Below are 22866 nucleotides of genomic sequence, written 5' to 3'. Positions count from 1 at the left end.
TGGCTGAAGGTAAGCAAAACTGTCAAAATGAGTTGAATGTTTTGAAAGATTTAGAAGCAAAAAGCATTAAAAAGTGAATAAAGCACAAAAAGTAAGTGAAGAACGGAGAAAAATATCCTAAACAGCAGAAAACTGAAATCTGTGAACTAGGGCTGCAGCTATCGAATATTTTTGAAATCGAGTACTTTATCGAATCTTTTATCGACTAATCGAGTACTCTAACAAATTACCCTTTTGTGTTTGTAAACCATTTCAAATAGCATGTTATAAAATGTTAAATACCTCTTAAAATGAGCAAGCAATTCCCAGTTTTTCTTCAAGTTTTATACAAAATTAGTTTTCAAAACTTCAGCACTTCAACTTTACTTCACAGTAAACAGATGCCTGTGCAAAAATAAGTATACAACCTGAGCCGATTTTCCCCTCGTGCGAGAATCTATGTTTATGTATGTTTATGTATTTAGCAGACGCTTTTGTCCAAAGTGACTTGCCCCGGGTTTCCACGGGAGCCGTCAGCAGCACGTTACTGCAGCAGCACGTCTTGCTCGCGTAAACTGCTGCTTGGCCCTTCCCACGAGACGCGAAGCAGCAGGGGAGCAGCTGTCACCGACCGAGCACGAAGTCACACGAGTGACTTCGTCAGTCAACACAACCACAAGCAGGAGAAAATTACAAAATGGTTTGTGTTTTATGTTCTGTCCGTTTTATAATTGCCAATACGGACCTGAAAAACAAAGGAGACCGCTAGCTAGGTGATAACTTCTCACGGGGCCGCACAGTTAGTAACCTTTTTTAAAAGTAAAGCAACCGGAAGGCAATACGTTCTTTATTCTGAAAATCTCGGGAGCTTCTCTCCATTTCCGCGTCCGATTTCCTGTCTTTCCTTCCCCAAAAAATGTCGAACTTGACCCGTTTCAGAGGCGTCACGAGTAGAAAATAGAACCGGCGCGTAAAGGCCGCGACATGCTGCTCCTGAGACGCGGCCGACTCGCGCTGCTGAAGGCTGCTGACGGCTCCAGTGGAAAAGGTTCTGTTGACCACAGCGGTTCCTATCAGCAGCTATGACGTGCTGCTGCAGTAACGTGCTGCTGACGGCTCCTGTGGAAAGCCGGGGTTACAAGTGATAATCGGCATGTTGCCCTACTAGGTAGTAATCAGGTGGAGCTGGACTCAGCATTATAAACAAGTAGCGCTGCGAGCGGCTGCGGCCCAAACAGCACCTGAACCGCTCACGGCGCATGCGCAAACATGGTTTAACAGCTATTTCCCTAATAAAGCACGTCCGTTTTAATTTCTACACTTTTTTTCTCGCACAATAACAAGGATTGTCGAGAAAGCATGTTTGCCGTGGTTATGTCAAATTATACTGATCACAAAACATTGATTTACTTTCTTTCGTTTTCCTCCGCCACTCTCATAAATACCCGTGTCCTCCTGCAGCAATCCCGAGGGACAACAAACCTCAATAACAACACAATAAAAAGTCTGACGTGTTGTTTAAAAACTGCTATTTTTAGCACATTTTTAGGTTCGACGTGTTGCTACCAGACGCACAGTATGAGCTGAAACTGAGTGCTACAAACAAATAAGTCGCACAGTGTCCGCAGAATCTATAGCGGACCTCCGAGTCCATTTGCAGAAGTGGCATTTACATGTGGGTGTTTCTTGGTCAGGTCCTGCAGCATAGGACGTGATGTTGTGGTAGGCTAAATCCATTTGACAGTATTTACACTGGACTACGTTTTCTGCCTCACGACATGAAAAATGGTCCCACACCTTTGACATTTTCTGTCTTTTTCGCACTCCACAAAGGTCCATGTTATCCGCTATGGCTTAAGAGGAAGTTAAGTTACATTCGCTACTCGCGTGTGCATTCAGTGCAGTGTGTATGTGCGTCACTTATTTCGGTCTGGGTGAAACATGACCACGGGTGAATGCAAAGCCATGAATTAATTAAACATGAATTAAACGAATACTCGAGGCAGAAAATTTGACTCAAGGCTTTTTTGTACTCTAATTATTCGAGGTGCTCGAGGAATCGTTTCAGCCCTACTGTGAACATTGTTTAAAAATCTGGACGGCAAAAATGTCTAAACACTTGTCATTTGACTCAGTGTTCAATCTATTCTTACTCAAACGCCAGGTGTTTAAACATTTCAGCTGTCTAGTTTTTAAACAATGTTCAAAGATTTCAGTTTTCTGCTGTTAAACTTTTTTAATCCATTCTTCACCTACATATTGAGCTTTATTACATTTTTGGTGATTTTTGCTTCTAAATCTTTAAATACATTCAGCTCATTTTGACAGTTTAGCTTAGTTTCAGCTTCACTTCAGCTATTCAGAAGCTTCAGCAATCAGTTTCTGAATTCGGCATATGCTGCTCATTTCACAATTCACCTAAATGTAAAAACGAAACGGTTAAACTAGTCCTACTCAAATAACAAGTATTTAGACATTTTAGCTGTCCATATTTTTAAACAATGTTCACAGATTTCTATTTTCTGCTGTTTAGGATTTTTTTTCTCCATTCTTCACTTACATTTTGTGTTTTTTTACTTGTTGGTGCTTTTTGCTTCTAAATCTTTGAAAACATTCAGCTTATTTTGACAGTTTTGCTTAGTTTTGCTTCATTTCAGTTATTCAGCAGCTTCAGCTTACAGTTTAAGCTATCCAGCATTCAAACAGCATTTCAGCAAGAAATGCAATTTATCTAGTTACATTTAGAATTTTCCAGCTGTTACACAAACACAAGTCCTGACCACTTGTTCAGAGTTCAGTCCCAGTTTCTTGTGAGTGGAGTGAACAGTGAAGATAACAGCGTGGATTCTGTCATCGCCAGGGTTTTGCTCGGGACTGTGATCAAAACGGGCATCGCTGATGATTCATAACTCCCGCTCATTGATCACACTCAGAGATTTGAGGATGAAGGAAAGAACCTGATATGAGAGCTGGGCTGTGTGAACTCAGGTGAGAATAGATTTTCTGTCTGGAGCATGTCTTTGCTAAGGTGAACAGGTATGTATCTGTTGAGCTGTAATGGGAAGGTTGTAGCTACTTTGGTCTGCTCAACAAATTGGACTTCACACTCCGTACTAGGGCTGAACGATATTAGGAAAACCAGCGATATTCGATAACAGTGCGTAATATTGCGATATCGATATTAATCGCGATAAATGAACAAATACTTAAGTATGCAGTGTTGATGTCGTCTGGCGTGTGATGGCTGCTCTGGGTTTAAAGCAAACAAAAACTAATGCATGAATTCCATTACAACATACCATTTTTATTGAAAAAATATGCAGCTGCACCTGCTAATGTATTAGCAGCAAAACAACAAACTGCATGCATGCAGTTTCTCAGTGACTTTAAAACATCACCACCACCATAAAACTTTTTCTGATGCTCTAAATACAGAAAAACATCCCATACCAGGGTTTTTGAATAAATAAAATCAGAAAATAAGTTTAAATGTTAAATAATAGTTAACATCACTTAAATGCAACAGCAAATTCTCTCATTGCTACTGAACATTTTCTCCACTTATGTGGTTATGATATAAAGCTGTTGCTGCAATTGGGAAGTGAACTGTGCTGGGCCAAACTAGGAAAATATTAAGATTTTCTGAGGGAAAGAGAAAAACAATTGTCTACCTTTCAGAAGAGGAACTGGCAAAAAAAACTACATGGAAAATATGTGAAAACGTTTGTTTTTAACCCCAAATTGAACAAGTTTACATAGATCTTAAAAAGCAGCTCAGATGATGAAACTGCAACTATGATTTTGATAACAAGCTAAGAAATTGAACTAAGATAACCGGCTAGCAGAGCTTCTGACTTGACAGTTTATGTGCAGCAGCAAATCAACTATCCTGATTAACAAGGTTATAAAAGCTCACAAATGAAAAATCACTTTGATGTGTGGGGGAACTTTTCCAGGCCCTCTTAAGCAGGGTGGGACTGGGAGGAGAGTGCTGTAGCCTTTTAGCTGGAAGCTAACCGGAGTCTGGGGCTAACACTAGCGACATGAAGGAGGGTTGGTTCACCGGCACATGTCGGAGTCAGCCCGGTAAAAATGATTAACAACACCGAGCGGAGTCACGTTCACGTTTGAAAGCAACGCTGAATCCAGAAACATCAGCACAAAGTGCGTTCGTTGCTCTGAGCCAGCATGACGAAAAAGGGAACAGCGCCGCTAACTCTGTTCAGGTGTTGCTTTCCAAAAGGGTCTATGTAGGGGGCGGGCGTATTACGTGAACGGAACCATCTGATTGGCCGCATATCAGAAGGACTACATTTGATTGGTCAAATAATACTTCCGCATAAAAAACAGAGCTGGTTTACAAAAAGTTGATGTATGACACGGATGGAAATGTTGAACCAAACATTTATCGCTGTTTTTGCCGTGTTTTGCGATGGGACTATCGCACGTCCTGTTATCGCGATGACGATCATTTTTCGATATATTGTGCAGCCGTACTCCGTACTGATGTCCACAGACATTTATTTTCTTCAAACCCTCAGAAGGTTGTGGTATACTGTGAAAACTAAAAGGAAATCAAATATCTTAAATGAAACTCTTAATAATCTCAATAATAACACAATTACAACATTAAAAAACAATATTACTAACCGTGTGCGCCTATTTGACCAGTAGTAGACACGCGAGGAAGATTTCATGTTTTTATCGTAGCTTCCTCTTCCTTCTTTTATATGTCTTCTTCACGTCACAACAACTTTATCTCGAGCACCGGTAGTTTCACAATAAAATTAACACACTAACCTATAATATTCATTTTAAATGACTGACCAGTTAGCAATATAAACCAAAATGAATCTCGTAACACATTTGAACTTGCTGTTGCCATGGAAACATAACCGGACTTTTCTAGCGTCAGCTACAAAGGTTACTGATTAGAGAAAGAAGCTGTCACGGTGGTTTTGAGTCCCCGTAGAAGTGTGCTACGCTGCAAGGTTAGATTTCAATTCCCAGCTTAATATTGGCTGTGTAAATATGACTCAAGATCCATTAGATAACATTTAAAACGACAAAATGTGAATTATTATTCTAGCAAATAAAAATGGGATTTTGGTTTTCATTATCTTAGGATCAATCCTTCCTTTTTCCTCAGACATGACTAGCATGAGTCATCTTTCCCCCTCAACAAAGATGGAAAATATTTCCAGACTTATTTTACCATTTTTCACCTGGATAGAAAAAACTTTTTAATTGTTAAAGGTTTCCTAACAATGGCCGACCGCCGATGTTGGTGGCGTCAGATAAAGGGAAGAGACGCCACCGACATCAGCGGTTGCTCTGACGAAGGTGGCAGTAGACACCACAACATGTCGGTAAAGGTAAAAACAAGCTTTATTTACTCTGTGTGTGAAACAGAACCACAATACAAACATATGCAGTGCATGTCATTCAAAGAACAAACCAACACCCTTAAATAATGTCAGAGCAGCAGTTCCCAGTAAACAGCGTAATTTTATTCCCAGTTCTCTTCAGGCAAGGTGGCTTTTTCTGAATTCCTGTCAGCTGTGCAGAAAGAAAGAAGGCCATCCTGCACGAACAGGCAGTAAATAGGAGCTAAATGACTTTGGCTTTATTAGGACGTTAGGAGATCACTGATATAATTAGTATGTTGTTATAATTATCACCCATATGAGGAGCCATTTAAAGACTTTAATTGGATATTATACAGCCTTAAAACGTAGCAGCAGATCTGCACTGCACTTTTCACAAAGCTGCAGATGTTCTTCTCATTAGAATTTAGTTTGACAGTTTTTACAAACAATTAGTTGTAGCGAATGAAGAAATCCAAAATATCCATGCCTTTTTCTGATCTTATGTTATTAATTTGTAAAAGGTTCAATTTACTTTGAAAAAGTAAATCCCAACAATTATATTCCACTTACTTAAAGCAACACTTTAACCTATTGCTTTTAAACTGGTGCCAGTGGTTCTTGAGCCATAAACTTGAGGAACTAGACAAGTTGCTTATTTAAAGGCTAGTAGTGTTTTCAGCTCGCCATATGTCAAACAAACACACAAGAAGAATTTATGGTTATTGTTGACATCATGGTGGAGCCTGGAGGTAAAAGTAAGGGACTAATGTCATTGGAGGTAAACAAATCACTAAAACACATCGGCACAGTTTGTAGAACCTGGAGTAGGCGATGAAATCACGGACTGATGGTGACCTGGCTTTGCTGCTACTGGACTTGTAAGTAATACTATTTTTTGTCAAACAGTGAGGATCTTTTTACTTTGTGGTTTATTGTAGTATTGGTTGACTCATTTTAGTGTTAGCTTGTTATTAGCGCTAGCGACAGCAGGGTTTTTTACGACAGTTGTAATTCCACTTTCAACCAGTAGTAGGAGAAGTGAAAACCGTATGTAGTGTTGCTTAAAAACTGGTAAATAAAATGTATTAAAATCATAACTTTGGCTTAAAACTTTTCAGAAAAATCGTGATATTTCTGATATTTTTACCACAGGAAGCACATGCACCAGAGTGGGTAACTTAAATGTTAAAAGCGGTTTAATTTGGGGTTTGTTTGCTCTGACTGACGGTAGGGCTGCTCAATTAATCGAATTTTAATCACGATTACGATCTGAGTTTTGAACGATTATAAAAAACAAAACAAGCCGATTATTTGCTCCTCCCGCCTGCGCTGCCCCGAGTAGCAAATGAAGCGCTCCTCCCACAGTGTTGCCAATTTAGCGACTTTGACGCTATTTCTAGCAGCTTTTCAGACCCCCTTCTTGACTTTTTAACTTAAAAGTGTCTAGTGAACACCTCAGAAACATCTCTGGTAACCCTTAGCTACTTTCTGGATAACTATCGTCGACGTTTCCTGCAGGTTAGCTAAACACCGCCTGCTCTCCGGACCGTTCTTCAGGACATTAGGAAAGGGAATGATGTAGCGATGTCGGTCGCTAAAAAAACAGCTCTCGGAGCCGGCTCCTTGTTGGAGCAACCAGAGTGAGTGACACACACACCGCACCTGCGGACTCCTGAGCCACTAAAAACGGCTAAATGTGCGCGTGCGGCGCGCTAAACACACGTGCAGCTTGCCCCGATTGCTGTGAGACCGGGTTGGGGGGTGGGGGGTGCAGCTGTGGTTGGGACAATTATTACATTAACTGATGGACTTGTAAATAAATAGTTTATAAATAAGGTAGAAATAAGTTCCTCACGCTGATAAATAATAACTAATCTCTCTGAGGATACGGTGCTAGTGCACTCTCCTACAGCACCTTGACACGACTAAATACGTATTATGCAATTTTTTGTGAACATCAATTTATTTGCATGTATTTGTTATGAATGCCACAGTATAATTCTTGCTGTCAGTATTTGCAAGATATTGGTATTTGGGTCTGTACTGGTTAGACTTAAATGAGTTAAACCAAGGTCATAGCCCTTGGGTCATAAACTATGAGCTATAAGTATATTGGTCTTTTTATACTGGGAATCAGGAGTTATTTTAGTGATCATCTTGTTTCTTATTTTCGTCCTGATTGTGCCCTGAGCAGTTTTATGACTGAATAAAAACAAATAAAATCAACATAAATTGAAAAATCGTCCTAAATAATCGTGATCTCAATTTCAGTCACCATAATCGTGATTATTATTTTTGCCATAATCGAGCAGCCCTAACTGACGGCTCCTCGGGCGATAACCAGCTGCCATTTGCTGATCTCTCCCCCCCCACCCCCCACCCCCCCCACCAATAGCCCCCTTTAGATCCGTCTCTGACATACCTAATAAAACATGCATTCACTGCCACAAGTAGATTATTAAAATGTGTGGGTTGTTGTATTTTTTTATTGGGTCAAATGTTGTTGCTGCTTCTTGGTTTGTTGTTTCAATCCTTGTGGGATAATCCAAATTACTTCTGAAGGATTTACAACGGACGGCTGTCCAATCAGTGCCAGCAGGTGGACAGACATTAAAAGATGTTATAAGGCAGGAGCAGCAGGATGCTGAACATGCATTCAGGGGATTGGCAGCAGCAGAAGTCTCCCCCGCCCCCCCACTGACCATCACAAACATGCCTTCAGCTGGCTGATGTTCAAGCAGGAGGGCTTCGATCTCTGTCACCGATAAGACGGAGTTAGGCTGATAGATTTATCTTCAGCTCAGCTCCAGAGTTCTCCTTTTAACTTGCATTAACATTTACTTCTCCCTAAATACACACTTTCATTCAGCATCTTGCTGCCTCGTTTCAGTTTTCAGCTCTAACTGGGTTTTTCACTTCTACTCTCTGATTTACGGATCAATTTATGGCTGATGGGATTTTCTCCTGAACTTTGGCTGAATTAAAAGTTGTGCCAGCTACAGAAATTTTCCCTGCACATAAACCCAAAACTGAATGTCTTCATAAATCAAGATGATGAATTATTAAACAACTTTGGCGGTTTTTAAACACACCAAAATATACACCAATAAACTATTTAAACACTTTTACAATAACCAATTTGGGGGTTAATGCAAAAATAGTTTCCATTCTCAAAAATAATATTTGGAAAGAAATTATAAGCCTTATTGGTAAGTTGCCATTTACAGGTTGGATGGAAACTGCTTTTATTTGATTCATTTATTTAGTAAATATCCATGGTGAACTAAAACTTTATATTAGTCACCATCTCTTGCATTAATATTTGCACAGTTTCACTTTAAAATTTATTTATGATAATAACTTTTAAAATAATTAACATTAAAATGTTATGCAAGTCTATGGCTTGTGTAAAAATGCTGCTAAAACACCACTTTCTCACTGGGCTGTCATCACTTGGAAACCCCAGAATAAAAAAAAAAAACTTCCAGTTGGAATCCTACAATCATTGGTTTAAACAACTTTTTCATGCAACGTTCCTGCAAATGTTCTCATCTGTATTACATCCTAACTGGTTAACGTTTTATCTCTTTGTTTCCAGTCAGGCGCAGCCGGGTTTCGAGAGTTGAGTTGTCTTATTTTTCTCAAACTTTATGAATCGAGAAAACTAAATAGTGCAAAGTTCTCGACTCCCATGTAAAGAAAACAAGTGAAAGCTTCAGAAATGTTTCTAGACTTGTTGGAAACTCTCCTGGAAATGCTGGTTACTGAGCCAAAACCCAACCAGGAAGATAAATATATATTAAATAGTTTTACTACGTTCAGTAATAATGTTTCTTTATTTTAATCTCTGGCCCTTGAAGCACTTTGACATATTACAACAATGAAACTTTATACAATGAAAAACTCTCTTTGGAACTGTCCGATTTTCTTTCTAGGAGCATTTGTCACGTCTTCAGAAAGCCACGAACCTTCCTCGACGGTTTCCAACATAGTATCCCACAATAACAGTGCAAAATTTGTGGCTTTCCAGCTGAGTAGCTCAGGGCCAAAGCTGCATGACCCTGTCTCTGCCTGCCTCAGTTACCATGGAAATGGAGTTAACTTAAGAGTCGGGGCCTCTCCCTGTAGGATATGTGATGTGACGGAGAGGAGGTGATGGAGATCTAAGCCAGGGAATCAGCAGTCACCAGTCAGGCAACATCTGAAGCCAACTAAAGAATAATAATTAGGATAATGATGAAATGACTCTTATGTGAGCGGTCTGAACAGGAAAACGGATGGGATGGGAATGAGGAAGTGGAATTAAAGAACAGACAGACAGCAAAATGCCAATAAGGCTCAACAAAAGAGTCTCTGTTGCTTTGACAGAGTTGTGCAGCCACAACACGTGTCCAGATAAGAGACTAAATCAGCCAACATTCTGATAATTTCTCGCTCCACTGCACCCTGCCCCTCTAAACGATCACAACCACTGACGACATTCCAGAAACATCTGAGCTCCACTTCAATCAATCATGAGGCTTTCACCTTTGTATATTTACTCTTTGTAGCATTTCTCTGTCCAAATTACAGCCAGCATGAGTCCCCCCCCACCCCCCGCACTAATAAACAAGCATGGTGAGGAGGAGACAGCAGTGCCAGCAAGTGTCGGGCAAAGTAGCAACACCCAGAGGAGCTGGAGACAAAATCCTGCTTCAGAGGGGAGAGAAAGACTGGAGCTATGAAAAGATAAAGACAGATCACCAAAGAGAGGAGAAGCAGAGTTCTGTTGACCCCAAGGCTGACAAAGCCTCCAGGAAACCTCCCTGAATCACAAAAAGACTGGCAGAAAAGAAACGACGGAGAAAAATGCCACCAAACATAGCGCAGAGGAGAAAAGGCATTTTCCATCAACGCTCCTCGTCTTTCGACAACCTGTCATTGTGGCTGGAGAAAATGAAATGCAAAAACCCTCTTGAGTAATCAAGCTCTTGGAATGTTGCAGAAAATCAATGGTGACGAGGAAGATGAAGAGGCAAAGTGGGTAGAAGAAGTAGCAGAGAGGCAGTGGTGCACTGAGGGAGTGGAGTGGTTTCATGCTGTCACCTGGAGACATGCAGGGAGTTGTCCATATGAATGAATACATGAATCAAGCAGCCACCTGTAGGTCAGCGGCTTTACACGGCCGTCAGAATGAAAGCTATGCGTCATGGCTGCAGCTAACAACACTTCTAATACAAATGAACAATGACCCAAACCATTACGTATCCTTCTACCGAAGTGTTTTCTAAGTATTTTCTATGATTTTTCAGAATAAGCTGCTCAACACTTGTTCAAAGGTCATGTACACACCAAACAAACTGTTGAACACACGGTCCGCAGACACTCGCCACAGCTGTCAGAGGTCAGCTTAGCTGGACATGTGAGCAAACAACCTCATGTCACAGATCAGCGGTTAATTCCAACCAGGGAGGAAAGATCTCTTTACGAGCTTTAGAATTAACAGCAAAGACCTTTGGTCCAACAAAGTCTGATTGTGTATTTGACTATTTGTATGGAAAAAAGAATTCAGGTGCTGCTTTACTAATGCAGACTTCAGTAATACAAATGATATGGAATTCTTCAGCCAAATACAAAGGTAACACCAGAATACGCCGATATGCATGAGTGTCTGATCATTTTCAGACGAATGGCTTTTGTTAGTAGCCTGGTAAGCCATCCCATAAAAGTGAATGTTTAGTCTAGCCACTCAGTCATGAGGCAGAATCTACGGTTGTGTTTCAAACGGTCTCCACATGCTATTGGACAACAAACAAGGAGACACACTCACCGCTACGGATGTCCATCAACAGGGCAGTTATACACTGTTGTATAAGATGCAAATACATCCTTTTTCTAAAGACCTCCATCTGGTCTTGACTCAAAGAAAAGCCCAAGTCTAAATAGTCTTAAGTTGATGCCGTTTCAAACGAGCCAAAGCCATTTTTGTTGTTTTGCTTAGTCGCATCATCCCGCCCACCAAACCAGTGGAGAACAGCTATGACTGGGACGGCACAAGACTGGTCCAGGCTACTGAGGTTACCAGTAGAGCACGGCTAGAATGACCTGCAGAGCAAAATCATTTTGCTTGGGCTTCTGTCTCGATTTCTAGGCTATTTTGTTAGAGTATGATGGGTGAAGTATTTAAAGGTTTCATTCACCCTTTTTCTCTAGAAATCAGCAGTGGTGTCTAATACAAATGAAGATCTTGTGAGATGTTTTATGTGGAATAAAGTTGCAGCGCTCCTGTTTCAGGAAGCAGAAGTTTGTCGGAGGGGGTAGAAAATGGCCGCATTAAACACACTGAAGAAGGCAGCGATGTCTGGTCTAGATGTTTGTTGTTTGACAGTTACAAATAATAACTTTGAAAAGTGTTCAAGTAAAAGAACTGCACTGAAAACAGGTGAAAAAGCAGCCCAGAGAAAAAACTCCTTCAGAGATTTGAAAACTCCTAAAAATGATTTTAAATTTTTACTGGAAAGTCTGCCTTCTTTAAAGCAAATAGTGAAGAAATAAAGGGATGCTCTGACAGTTTTCACAGTGCTCTGTGTCACTTGTCAGCTCACCGGCCCTTACATCAGACTGAGAGTTTCCGTTTACTTGAAAGCATTTGGATGGAGGAGACAGATGGAAGGTTTAGGCGGCTTTTGCTGGCTGATACATCTGGATCAGAAGTCCATCCTTTCATGTCTAAGTGAAAATCATCTGACGATCGTCAATTCTCTTTTGTCTTGCTCCAACAGTATCAGAGCAATGAAACACAGAACAGTGACACTGATGTTTCTGCCATGCGACTTACATCATCACAGCTCTGCGCTGTTTATTTGTCACTGCCAGATGTCTGAGTGGTTCTGTATCGCCCGTTAGGCTCATTACTCTTTCATCATGACAGGATAATGACACCATCAGAAGAACAGAGTGAGAGTCTCCATTAAAGTTAGACAAGCCTGGCTGGTCTGGAGATTATTACATTATATAATGATCATTTAATTTAATAGACGGCTTTTAAATACACCAACTAAAAGAAAGTGCACTGACAGAACACTGAAATGGGAATTAGATAAATATGGTTGAAAGGAACAATTGGTGAATGATGATGAAGCATATATCTAATTGAATGATTAACAGAATTTAGTACATATAAACAGTCTTGATTAATTATTTGTTTTGGGCAGGTTACCTAACCTTCAGATGTATCAAAATACACTGACGCAAAAGGAAGTATGTTTGATTTGCGGTTTGTTTTATGACTTGTGAGTGTGAGTTCAGATCTTTTGAAGTGGGTTTCTGTTGTAATGCTATGAAAATGTTATACTTCACCTGTCGACAGCTCTTTGAACAACCTCAGCTTGGAGGAATAGATAAGTTCTGACCTGATCAATAGCTAATGGCTAGGCTAAATAAAGCTAAAACTAAAGGGATACCTGCTGTTTTAAAATAATTTTAATATTTCACACACATTTACACAATAATAAGTCAATTACTAAACTATAAAAAAGATTCTCTACTGTATATTCTACAGTTGACGTCAGGCAAGTGCTGCTGAGTGCTAATGCTAGACAAACAAACCACATTAACTAAGGGAATAACAATATCCTAATATCACGATGCGATATTTTTTGCGATATTGTGGGGAGGCTCACCATAATAAGACTCACAACATAAATTACTTTCACTGGTCAATGGTACATTTGTCATTAACTTTATTATCATTATGACATTTTGAACAGGCTGAAAAGCCACAAAGTGCAAAATTCAAGTAACAACTTCATATATATTTATAAAAGAAATGACAACACAAGTACTGAATTAACAGCCCGAGTAAAGGCATTATTAAACAGCCCATTCAATAAATAAAAACACCAGGCTGTGTGGGCCGCACGCACTCCCATTGGTGAACTGGCCGATGACGCGGAAGCAAAGGATCATGGTCTACGTAGTTTACTTTGCTACGCTCCTGTGGAGCGGACTGAAAAGTGGCATTTTTTACCTCAAGATGTACAGTACAATATTGTGACAAGACCCCGACGATATTGTGGCCATTTTACTACGGCGATATTGCGATATTGTAACAGCCCTAGCATTTACCAAGAGAAAAAACACGGACAGAGCGCCTGGACGTCAGACACCATATTCAAACGCTTACGCTCAGTTACTCATTACTCACAGCGCACAAGTAGCATTTACTATAAGGTCTTTTTTTAACTCTTAGGTTGTTATTTGTATCACTACTTTCTACATACCACCCACCTCTGGCCTTTCTAATCCATGTTTGGATGCCGTTTGGCTGAAATGCTCTGCTGGACTGCTTGTCATTACACCCAGAATTAAATCTCCATTTCTATAGAGTGAGGTTTTTCAAAGAGCGCTCTACAACGAAACCAGGTTTAAAAATGGACTCTGAACACAAAATGGGCATCAGAGAACTGAACTAAAAAGAGTGAGAGGTCTGTGTTTTCTTGATAACTGGGGATTTGTTTTCTTTCTTCTTCCTTTCACTCTTATTTAATGCCATTCTGTTGCTGCCATATGCCTGCAAGCAGCTAAGCCTACTTTAGGCCTCTAAGGAGAAGGCCTTACCTCCTCTAATAAGACAGCAGAACAAGACAAAAACTCCTCTGAGATCTAATTTGCACATAAATAACTAGAGAGGGAAAAAATAAGACAGATCCACCTTCTTCCAGCGGGAGAAACGCTCATAGAGTCCTTTTTCCATCTTAAAATCTAGACTTTACTCCGGCTCAGTTTTTATGGTGATGATATGGCAGAAACAAAGATGGTGAACCAAATGCAAACACCACCCGCCTAAAAATGGACTGTGGATTTTTAACAGCGGTTTCTCTCAGCATCTAAGTTAGGGGTTACGAAGTTTAGAATGAGGGATAGGGGGTAATTAGAGCGCTGGGTGTTGCCTTGTGAGTGGGTGAATACATTAAGTTCAAGGGTGGGAAGCAGACAGAGCTGCAAAACAAAGACTTGGTTCAACAATGAGCATGTCTCTCAGATTTCTACAGTCACATGATAATAAAAACGCTTCAGATATCCTAATAATCTGTTTCAAATTTTACACACTGGTTTTTACACCGCTCCCTGTAAACACTACACTCTTTTTTGCTCACTTTAGATTTAAATATTTCTTCCCTGGAACTAGTCCATCTTTTTCAATCATTAAACCTTGTGTGTTTGTATATAACTGTCCAGAGGATGGATTTAAATTTAGAAAACAAAGTTTTACATGAACTTTGTTTTGATTCACTCTGCGGAAACAAAAACAACAAAAAAACTCTACTTTGTTCTTCTACAGAGCTATTTTCAAGTGAGGTTCTGTGAAATAATAATAAATTATTGATATCCCACCGGCTGTGACTGGCTCTTTGAGTGACCTACGTTTGGAGAAACGGAGATTAGAGTTTGACAGAACTTGGCTAACAAGCTAACAATTTTGGCTCCCAACAAAGATGGTTGAAGACGTGTTTAGGGTAGAATTTTTACTATTACAAGGTTTGCCAAAATAAAGTATAATGAAATAAAACATGATAACTGCATGTTTACTTTTTTTGTTGGTGTAAAAGCTGAAATAAGTTTGTAGGAAACGTCAAGTTTTTTTATTAGAAATGTTTTACGATGGAAAAATGCGCTTTGGAAGCAGGTTGAGTCCTCGCATTTAGATGGCTGAAGGCTAGTTTACTTCTCCGTCTGCGTCGTCACGGAGACACAGTTCCGGCTCCTTCACCAGTGAAGCTCTGACGAAGGCGACTGTAAGGAGCCCAAACTGTCAGCAAAATGAGGTAAATCTTATTTGTGTCGGGAAATTACGGTAAACCTGAGTGAATAGAGAGGTGGAGGACATGTCTACATTAAAAGTCTCTGAATTACATAAACACAATATAAACACACTGTGATACTAACAGGATACCCCAGAAAAGCACTTCGCCCTCTGCTGTCCCGGTGGAGGATTACTTCCCAACACTAACACCAATGAAGAAGTATAAAAGAAAAACGTCTCTGTCAATACGCGAGCATGTGAGGCGAGCACAAACTTGCTGACAGAGAAGTATAGACTAGCCTAAATTGCCATTAGCTTGTCATGCTGGCATGGCGCGTTTATGACACACCGTTACGGTAACGTTACACCGATTTGCTGGCCTGGTGCATCTCATAAAAAGGGCCTAAATCTCTTTAGGTTTGAGGTTAAAAAGACAATCTGTAGTTTTACTTTTAATTTTTGGAAAAATCCATAGAAATGTTGACTTACAAAAGTTACGTCACCACGCCCAAAACCACTTAGGCAGTAAGAAACATGAACTTAATAGCAAAACTGCTAAACTCTTTCCAAAACCTACGTGAAAGAACAGAATTGAAGAAGAGATGCAATATATTTTGGCCGAGTGGTATTGCCATAGTATGATATCATTGGCAGGTGCAGGACCTTGAGCAGATCTGGTAACTACAGCACTGAATTCTCTTGATGGAATTAACTGAGAAGTCACGCCAAGGTTGCATGCTTCCTGCTACACAGGTAACAACATTTACCCTAATGTATTTTTACACTTACGACACTCAAAGCGATATGGTGTAAAACTACCCTGAAATGAATGTACTGCCAGTGCCAGGAAACTCCATACTGCCACTTGAATCTATGGATCATCACGTCATATAAATGCACTCCTCCTCAGACCAGAGGACTCACCCAGAAATAAAAGAGCACAGCCACAGTTTAAGACACAACCGTGCTAATGGACACTTACTGAAAGTGCTGATCATGAATGCTGCTTTCACCACCCACTAAAAGTCAGCTCATAACCAGCAGGAGTCGGCTGTGTCCAGTACTTCACATCACCCCTAAATGCTGTCATAAACTACAAGAACTCAGCTTTATTCCTCTCTTTTCTCCTAAAACTATGTGGAATTTTTAGACTCCAACAAATAAAAATCAGCTCTTTTCTGAGGAGCGTCAGCGCTGTCCGTGCCGAGTGCATCTCCTCTGTCCTTTCTGACCCCAGCGGCAGCTCTTTATGGGGACAGCGGCTCGGCGCACAGCAGAAATCCCATCAGACTCAACGGCCCGACAGCCACACAAAAAGACACCGAGGTGATTCAGAGTAATTTCACAGCCATTGACTCTCATCGCTGTGCGAGGGTGGAGAGTTCAGGATGGCGGCCGCCCGGGAGCAGGGAAATGACCTCACACATCTCATCCCATCAAGTCTTTTCCTCCATGTTTTTGTTTTACCTCACCAACGACAAACAGGACAGTTTCTAAGAGCACAAACTAAAATCAGAATCAGAAATAAACTCCTTTAAGAGAAAACAGACTTTTCACTGAACTACTGATAACTGAGTGTGTTGGTTTCATGTGTAAATGACTCCCCTGGTGGTCTTCTCAAACCATCGTGGGATGGAAAAACCACCCGGCAACAAATACATACTGGTTTCAGTCTGAACCGCAGCAACAGACACAAACGGTGACTGAAATTTAGTTGCTGATCTGATGTTCTCAGAAATGTTAAAGCACTGAGTGCTTCTCCTTTTTAATTACATATTCTCCACACAGCAAAAAAGTGTGAGTTTTAACATCTAATTTTCATCCATTTACATCTAATTATTAGCTTTGTTAACTCCAACTCACTCCTAAATGCATCACCGCTCACCCCACCTCCCATCCAGAAAGCTCCAGCAGGAGAAACCTCCCTCCCTCCCACCTGAAACATTTTCCAGCAGGAGGGAGGAGAGGGATAAAAAACAAGACACGATAAAGTCTTTGATCTGGGTGTGGTTCTGATATATATAGGGAAGTATTTGTTTAAAAGTCAGACTTTTAAACAACAATATCTGTTTGATAAACTCACTTACAGCTACTTCCATCCTCTACAGCCATAAATGTACACATTAGTGTTCAGCAAACATGTTATATAAATGCTCTCAACCTCCGTTTATTTACTACCAAATCTCCTATGAATGTCAAATATTTCACATGCATGCATCTTTTTTCCATTTTACACAAGTAAGCATTGGAATGTTTCTCCTTTACCAGACTAAAGTCATTTATATAATCTAAACTGGTTTCTTTTACTGTTTACAGTTTTTTCCCCACAGAAACATTGGAAAAACCTGAAACTGCAGCTGAAATGCACAATGCTTTTCTGCCTGATGAGCTTTGAAAGAAACACAGACAATGCTTTTCTACAATTTTCTGCAATTCCACCTCATCTACTGCCTGATGAGTTTGCTCCCAGAGCTCTCAGAAGGGAAATCATAATGACAGGAAGTTTGCAGTTGAGAGAAAGAAAAACATCCAGGCAGACAGAGAAATTAGAGGGGTCTCAAACGTGCACACCAACAGATCATTTTGTGTTGCAGCTCACAAAACACAATAAATTATTCTTTTTAACAGCCAAGGACAAGGACCACATATCTCTGACACACACATGCTCTCACATGAAGCAGAACTAACACAAACTGTGGATTAAATAGCAATCCTCCAGCTTGTCATCTGATTATTGTCAGCTTCAGGTCAAAGTTCAACTCAAAATCTCAGTTTGTTCACATCTGTGCCACAAATAGCATCTGAGAATTTCTCTCCTCATTGTTTAGTTTGGTTCCACGGGTCGCATAATAGTCAGACGTTTAACTTTAATATAATCAAAACATCTTCATTTAGCTCAAACTCTTATCATCCTTTCTGAAAGCCTACACAGGAGAATCCTTGACGCTGATATTTTTTTTGTAAAATAAGCTCAGAGCTTGTGCACAGTCAGCTGGAACAGCACAGCGCGTCGAGCCACGGACACCTGATCGAGCATTTGGGAACCAGAGGGACCGAGAGGAAAGATTATCAGGCTTCTGAGCCAGCCAGCTGCCACTGGAGCTGTGTGGGCAACACTACATCCTGGCTCCCTCTCCTTTTTATCTCCCTTCCTCCTTCATGGCCACCCTCATTAAACAGCAGTGATAGCAGACGTTTTTGTGCCCAGGCAGTGCCAGCAGCAAGGAGCCAAACCTTCTGCACATCAGACATCTTCAAAACAAAGAGGGGAAAAAAAAAAGAATTTTTCTCCGGTATGTTCAGCTGTGAGTCACAGAAATATACATTTAGAAGGGAGAAAATGGCATCAAGTGGGAAGTGGGAATGCTTGAAGACTGGAAATATTAACTGGGACAAATGACTATTTTTCTTGAGTTATGATAATTCTATGATGATAAAAAACATCTTTAAGTTTTATTTTCCTCTAATTTAAAGCAATTTCACCAGATTTATACACTGCATTTTCAGTACAATCCAGAATGAGCCAATACAGGACTCTGTCACTTTAAAATAGAATAGAATAGAATAAACTTTATTGTAATTGCTCATGGCAATTAAATTACAGATGGTCTGCCATCAACAGTGCACAAGACAATAAATGACAATAAATGTCAAAAACCATAAAGGAACACATTACTGATGGGGATGTGGGATGTAAGCTGTGGCTGGCCACACCCACCACTGCCCCCACTCAGGCTGCTATAAGCTAAGAAGCTCTGATATCTGAGAGGGGCTTGGAGTAAAGCTGCTGCTCTTCCAGTAGCAGTTCACTATTTAACATGGGAAGTTGTTCTATTCTACTTTCCCCAGTTGTGACATCATGAACTGGGATTTTTGAAACAGCTCATCTTAGGCATATAACTCTTAAAAAATAAACACCGACAGAAAGCATAGTTTTTTCACATTTAGGGTGTTTATAGAGGCAGTAGAGACCCACATGGCAGCACAAAACGATGCAAAAGATGAGATCTCCATTATATGTCTCTTTTAAACTTATTCAAACTAATCTTCCGAGATTATTTGCCTGATTTCATAGGACTTTCTTTTCCTAGACCACCTGATTTAGGTTAATCTCTGTTCATCCAGCTGCTCCAAAATCTTCATCTACACAGAAATGTTTACATGAAGATGAAGTCGAGTTCCTAATGCATCTGGGTGATTCAGCATGATTCACCTTCAGCCAGAATATCTTGTTTACATGCACTTAAAAAAAACGACGTCAGTCTATTTGGGGTAAAAGGTCGGTTTGCTCAGCCCATAGAGATATAGTGTTCACTTAGTGATACTATCCTTTTATTTTAAAGTGTGTGTGTGTGTGTGTGTGTGTGTGTGTGTGTGTGTGTGTGTGTGTGTGTGTGTGTGTGTGTGTGTGTGTGTGTGTGTGTGTGTGTGTGTGTGGTTGAGGGGGAGGGTTATTGTGGTTATTGTTTTATTTTCTGTACAGCACTTCGAGTTGCCTTTGGTATGAAAAGTGCTTTATAATTAAAAATTGACATGACAAATTTTTCAACGACTTTGCATATTTCTAGATCAGGGATTCTCAAAGTGTGGTGCGCGCACCCCTGGGGGTGCACGAGCTGCCGCTAGGGGGTGCGCGAGGTGAAAAGTGTAATGGCTGCGGAGCTCAGAGAAGATTGTCATATGTCACCATTAGCGTAGCCAGAAACTCTTATATGGGTGGGCCAAAGAAAAAGTAAGTGGGCACAATAAATGTAATTGAAAACAAGTATATTTTTGCGCGCGTGCGCGTCCTCCACATGTGCCCTAGCTTCATAATAACAATGCGCTGAGCTTCAGCACTCTGGCCTGCGCACGCCGATATGTTCAGTATTTGATCATTTTTAACGGTGTTGGAGGAATCTGAAGGTGGTGAGTCATTCTGGCAGATTGTAATTAACACCTGTCTCACACAGGTGTTCTGACATTGTAAACCTCACACACAGAACATTGTGGATGAAACAATATAACAAGAAATGATTCCCATTCAGGCTATTAACAGCGCGCTGAAGATCTGAAGTTCAGAGTGCGTCGGTCAGAGGTCAGACGCGTTCCAGCGGAATCACGGCTCACGGATGCACAAGTGAGCACATCTGGGCTGGGCAGAAGTCATTTTACAACATTGGTTTAAATAGCGCGAGAAGCGGTGACTTGAGCGGCTGTGCCGCGCGTGCGTGCGCACACACACATACACACAGATTCAATAAGCGCACACGCTGCTTTAACTCCGGCGCGCCGTCAGACTGAAGGCAGAAATGAACGCTGCCTCCACCGTGATAAAAACTTTTAAGAGGTTATTTTTCATTCAAGGTCAAATTAAGATATTAGCTTCTGGGATGAGTCGGGTCCACTACAGCCAGTGACTCCTCATGAACCTGACCACAAGTCCTGTTACTGCACCATTTGTTACTCCAGTCAGCGTGGCAGCGGATCGCAGATTCAGCCACACCATAAAACAGCAATAAGTCGGTCTGAGGTAAAAGTGAACATCATGGCTATATCTTGTCCCCTATTGACATTTGATTACGCACAAGTAGGTGATCAGTTCAGGTTTACGCAGAGCAGAAGGAAGGAGAGCGCTCTGGCCGCACAGGTTAAACGTTCCTACTTTAAGAAAACTGTTAAATTGCATTTTTTATGTGCTACCTGGGCACTCTTAATATTTATTTAAAATTAAATCAAAGGAAATTGTAATGGTATCGAATGTTTATTAATTACTATTTAAAAAATGAAAGTGATGGGGAATTTTTTTAACCCTGTCTGTTTAGCTTGACATCTGATATATATATATATATATATATATATATACATATATATATACACATATATATACACATATATATATACATATATATATATATATATATATATATATATATATATATATATATATAGAGCCATGCTCCAATGTGGGGGCTGGGGGGGGGGGGTGCGTCGACATGGTCGGGACATAGAAGGGGGTGCGCGGCTAAATAAGTTTGGGAACCACTGTTCTAGATAATGTGGTGGTAAAGCAAAAATGACTTCCTGTCCAACCATCTTTGAACGTGAAAACATTAAAGAGGAGAATTCCCCCGTGGCACAGCAGCCAAATAACAACCTTTAAAATGTTGCTGAAATCACTTCCAAAACAATGTGACACTGCAGCATGTTGGGTGCATCCTGCACACGCCCAGCTCACGCCTGTTTACCCTAGAATCACCGCAGCCTTGTGGAGGTATCTGTATCTGCAGCGACACTGCTGTGGGCCATTTTTATTCTGGTAAAAGACTTCAAACCAATTTCATGTTAAAGTGATGTTAAATAAGACACCATATAAGAGAGAAAGCAGCGTTTTGACATCGCAGCATCACAAAAACATAGCCAAGGCCCCATGGAACTGCCTCTACAGGAGGAAAACAATTATTATCTTCTAACAGGGGGGCAGTATGCACAGCATTTTCAATTAAAAGACTGGCAGAGTTTCATCTCGGTGTGACAAGTCCATTATTTCCCCAGCGATAAAACGGTCATGTAGCAGAACAAATTTGGTTTGAATGGAGTGACTTGGGCTGCTTGAGTGGGAAGGCAGAGCTAATCGTTTTCATAACCTTGGCATTTGGATATCTGGGAGGGGGAATGACGGGAGGCTGGTATTAACGTAGTTATTCATGTGCTGCAACAAAACAACAAAATACCCAAAATGCATTTGTGCTTTAGGAATAAATAAACTATGTTTATAATATATTACAAACCTTCATCTGGGTCATTCCTGGCCGACGCTTCCAGAAGCGCCACGCTGGCAGCGAATGACACTCGCCTCCTGAACTCTGACTGCTGCAGGTTGTTGCCGTTTCGTCCCTTCCTATCCGCCTTTCGCTTCTTGTTCTGCATCTCCTTCTCGTAGACGGCCCACCTCTTCAGCTGCTGGGTCCGGCGCTTCTGGGCCGCCCGCAGCCTCTCTAGACTTGGCACCTTGTCCAGCTGCTGCAGCTCCTGGATCAGCTCTAGGTGGCTGGCCATGGTACTAGGTGGGATGGACAGCAGTGGTGGATGAAGACGATGATGATGGTGAAGAGGTGAGACGATGGAGATCGTGCAACTCTAGCGAGGTCTGGACCGTCGGCTGTGGCCTCCACCTTTTATCCTCACCATCTTTCTTTCAGCACCTGTGAAACACCTGGAAGAAGACATGCAGAGATATAAACATTTGTCTTATCATCCTTTTTATTTTACTCACAATGTTAACTGGATTTTACACGAATGTTTTAAAATATTAAACCAAATTCTCTCAGGAAGTGTTGCTTCAGTTCAACAGTAAAGAGCAACAATTTAGAGCTAAGCTACTAAACTGGCAAGAGCTACTCTCAATCGGTCTGCTCCCTGCCAAATAGCACCAGACTCAGACAAAACTGCAGTCCCTTTTCTCACAAATTCTCACCATTCTTGCATTACTTTGAACCATTTTTACACCATACATAAATTCAAGTTTGCAGGACAAAATCAACTTCCTGAAAATGGCGCTAAATCTTTCCGTTTGAAACCAGAGGATTGATCAAAGCGGACACAGTTTTCCATTTGCTTCGTGAGCTGCTATAGATCTGTCTACCATCCACCATCAAGGTTAACCGCTTCCTTAAAGCTGCAAGCAAAGAGAAAAACTGATGAGAAGGAGGGGTGAAGTGTTGGGCCAATGAGCTGAAAAGGGGATTTCTGTGC

The 22866-nt window shown here is 40.8% G+C and overlaps 1 protein-coding gene across 1 annotated transcript in view; it reads right to left on the bottom strand.

Annotated features, from left to right (window-relative positions):
- The window catches only part of ppp1r16b (protein phosphatase 1, regulatory subunit 16B), a 66447-nt gene extending 44132 nt beyond the window's left edge, over nt 1–22315 (bottom strand). The window contains exon 1 of the mRNA XM_015959169.3: nt 21903–22315. Within this exon, the coding sequence (XP_015814655.1) occupies nt 21903–22170 (268 nt within the window). The 5' untranslated portion in view covers nt 22171–22315. The remainder of the gene's footprint in view (nt 1–21902) is intronic.
- Nucleotides 22316–22866: the final 551 nt, after the last annotated feature.

The sequence above is a fragment of the Nothobranchius furzeri genome, chromosome 3, assembly GCF_043380555.1.
Source record: "Nothobranchius furzeri strain GRZ-AD chromosome 3, NfurGRZ-RIMD1, whole genome shotgun sequence".
Classification (NCBI taxonomy): domain Eukaryota; kingdom Metazoa; phylum Chordata; class Actinopteri; order Cyprinodontiformes; family Nothobranchiidae; genus Nothobranchius; species Nothobranchius furzeri.
The sequence above is the reverse complement of the archived record's forward strand: the minus strand, read 5'-3'. Positions and strand labels throughout refer to the sequence as shown.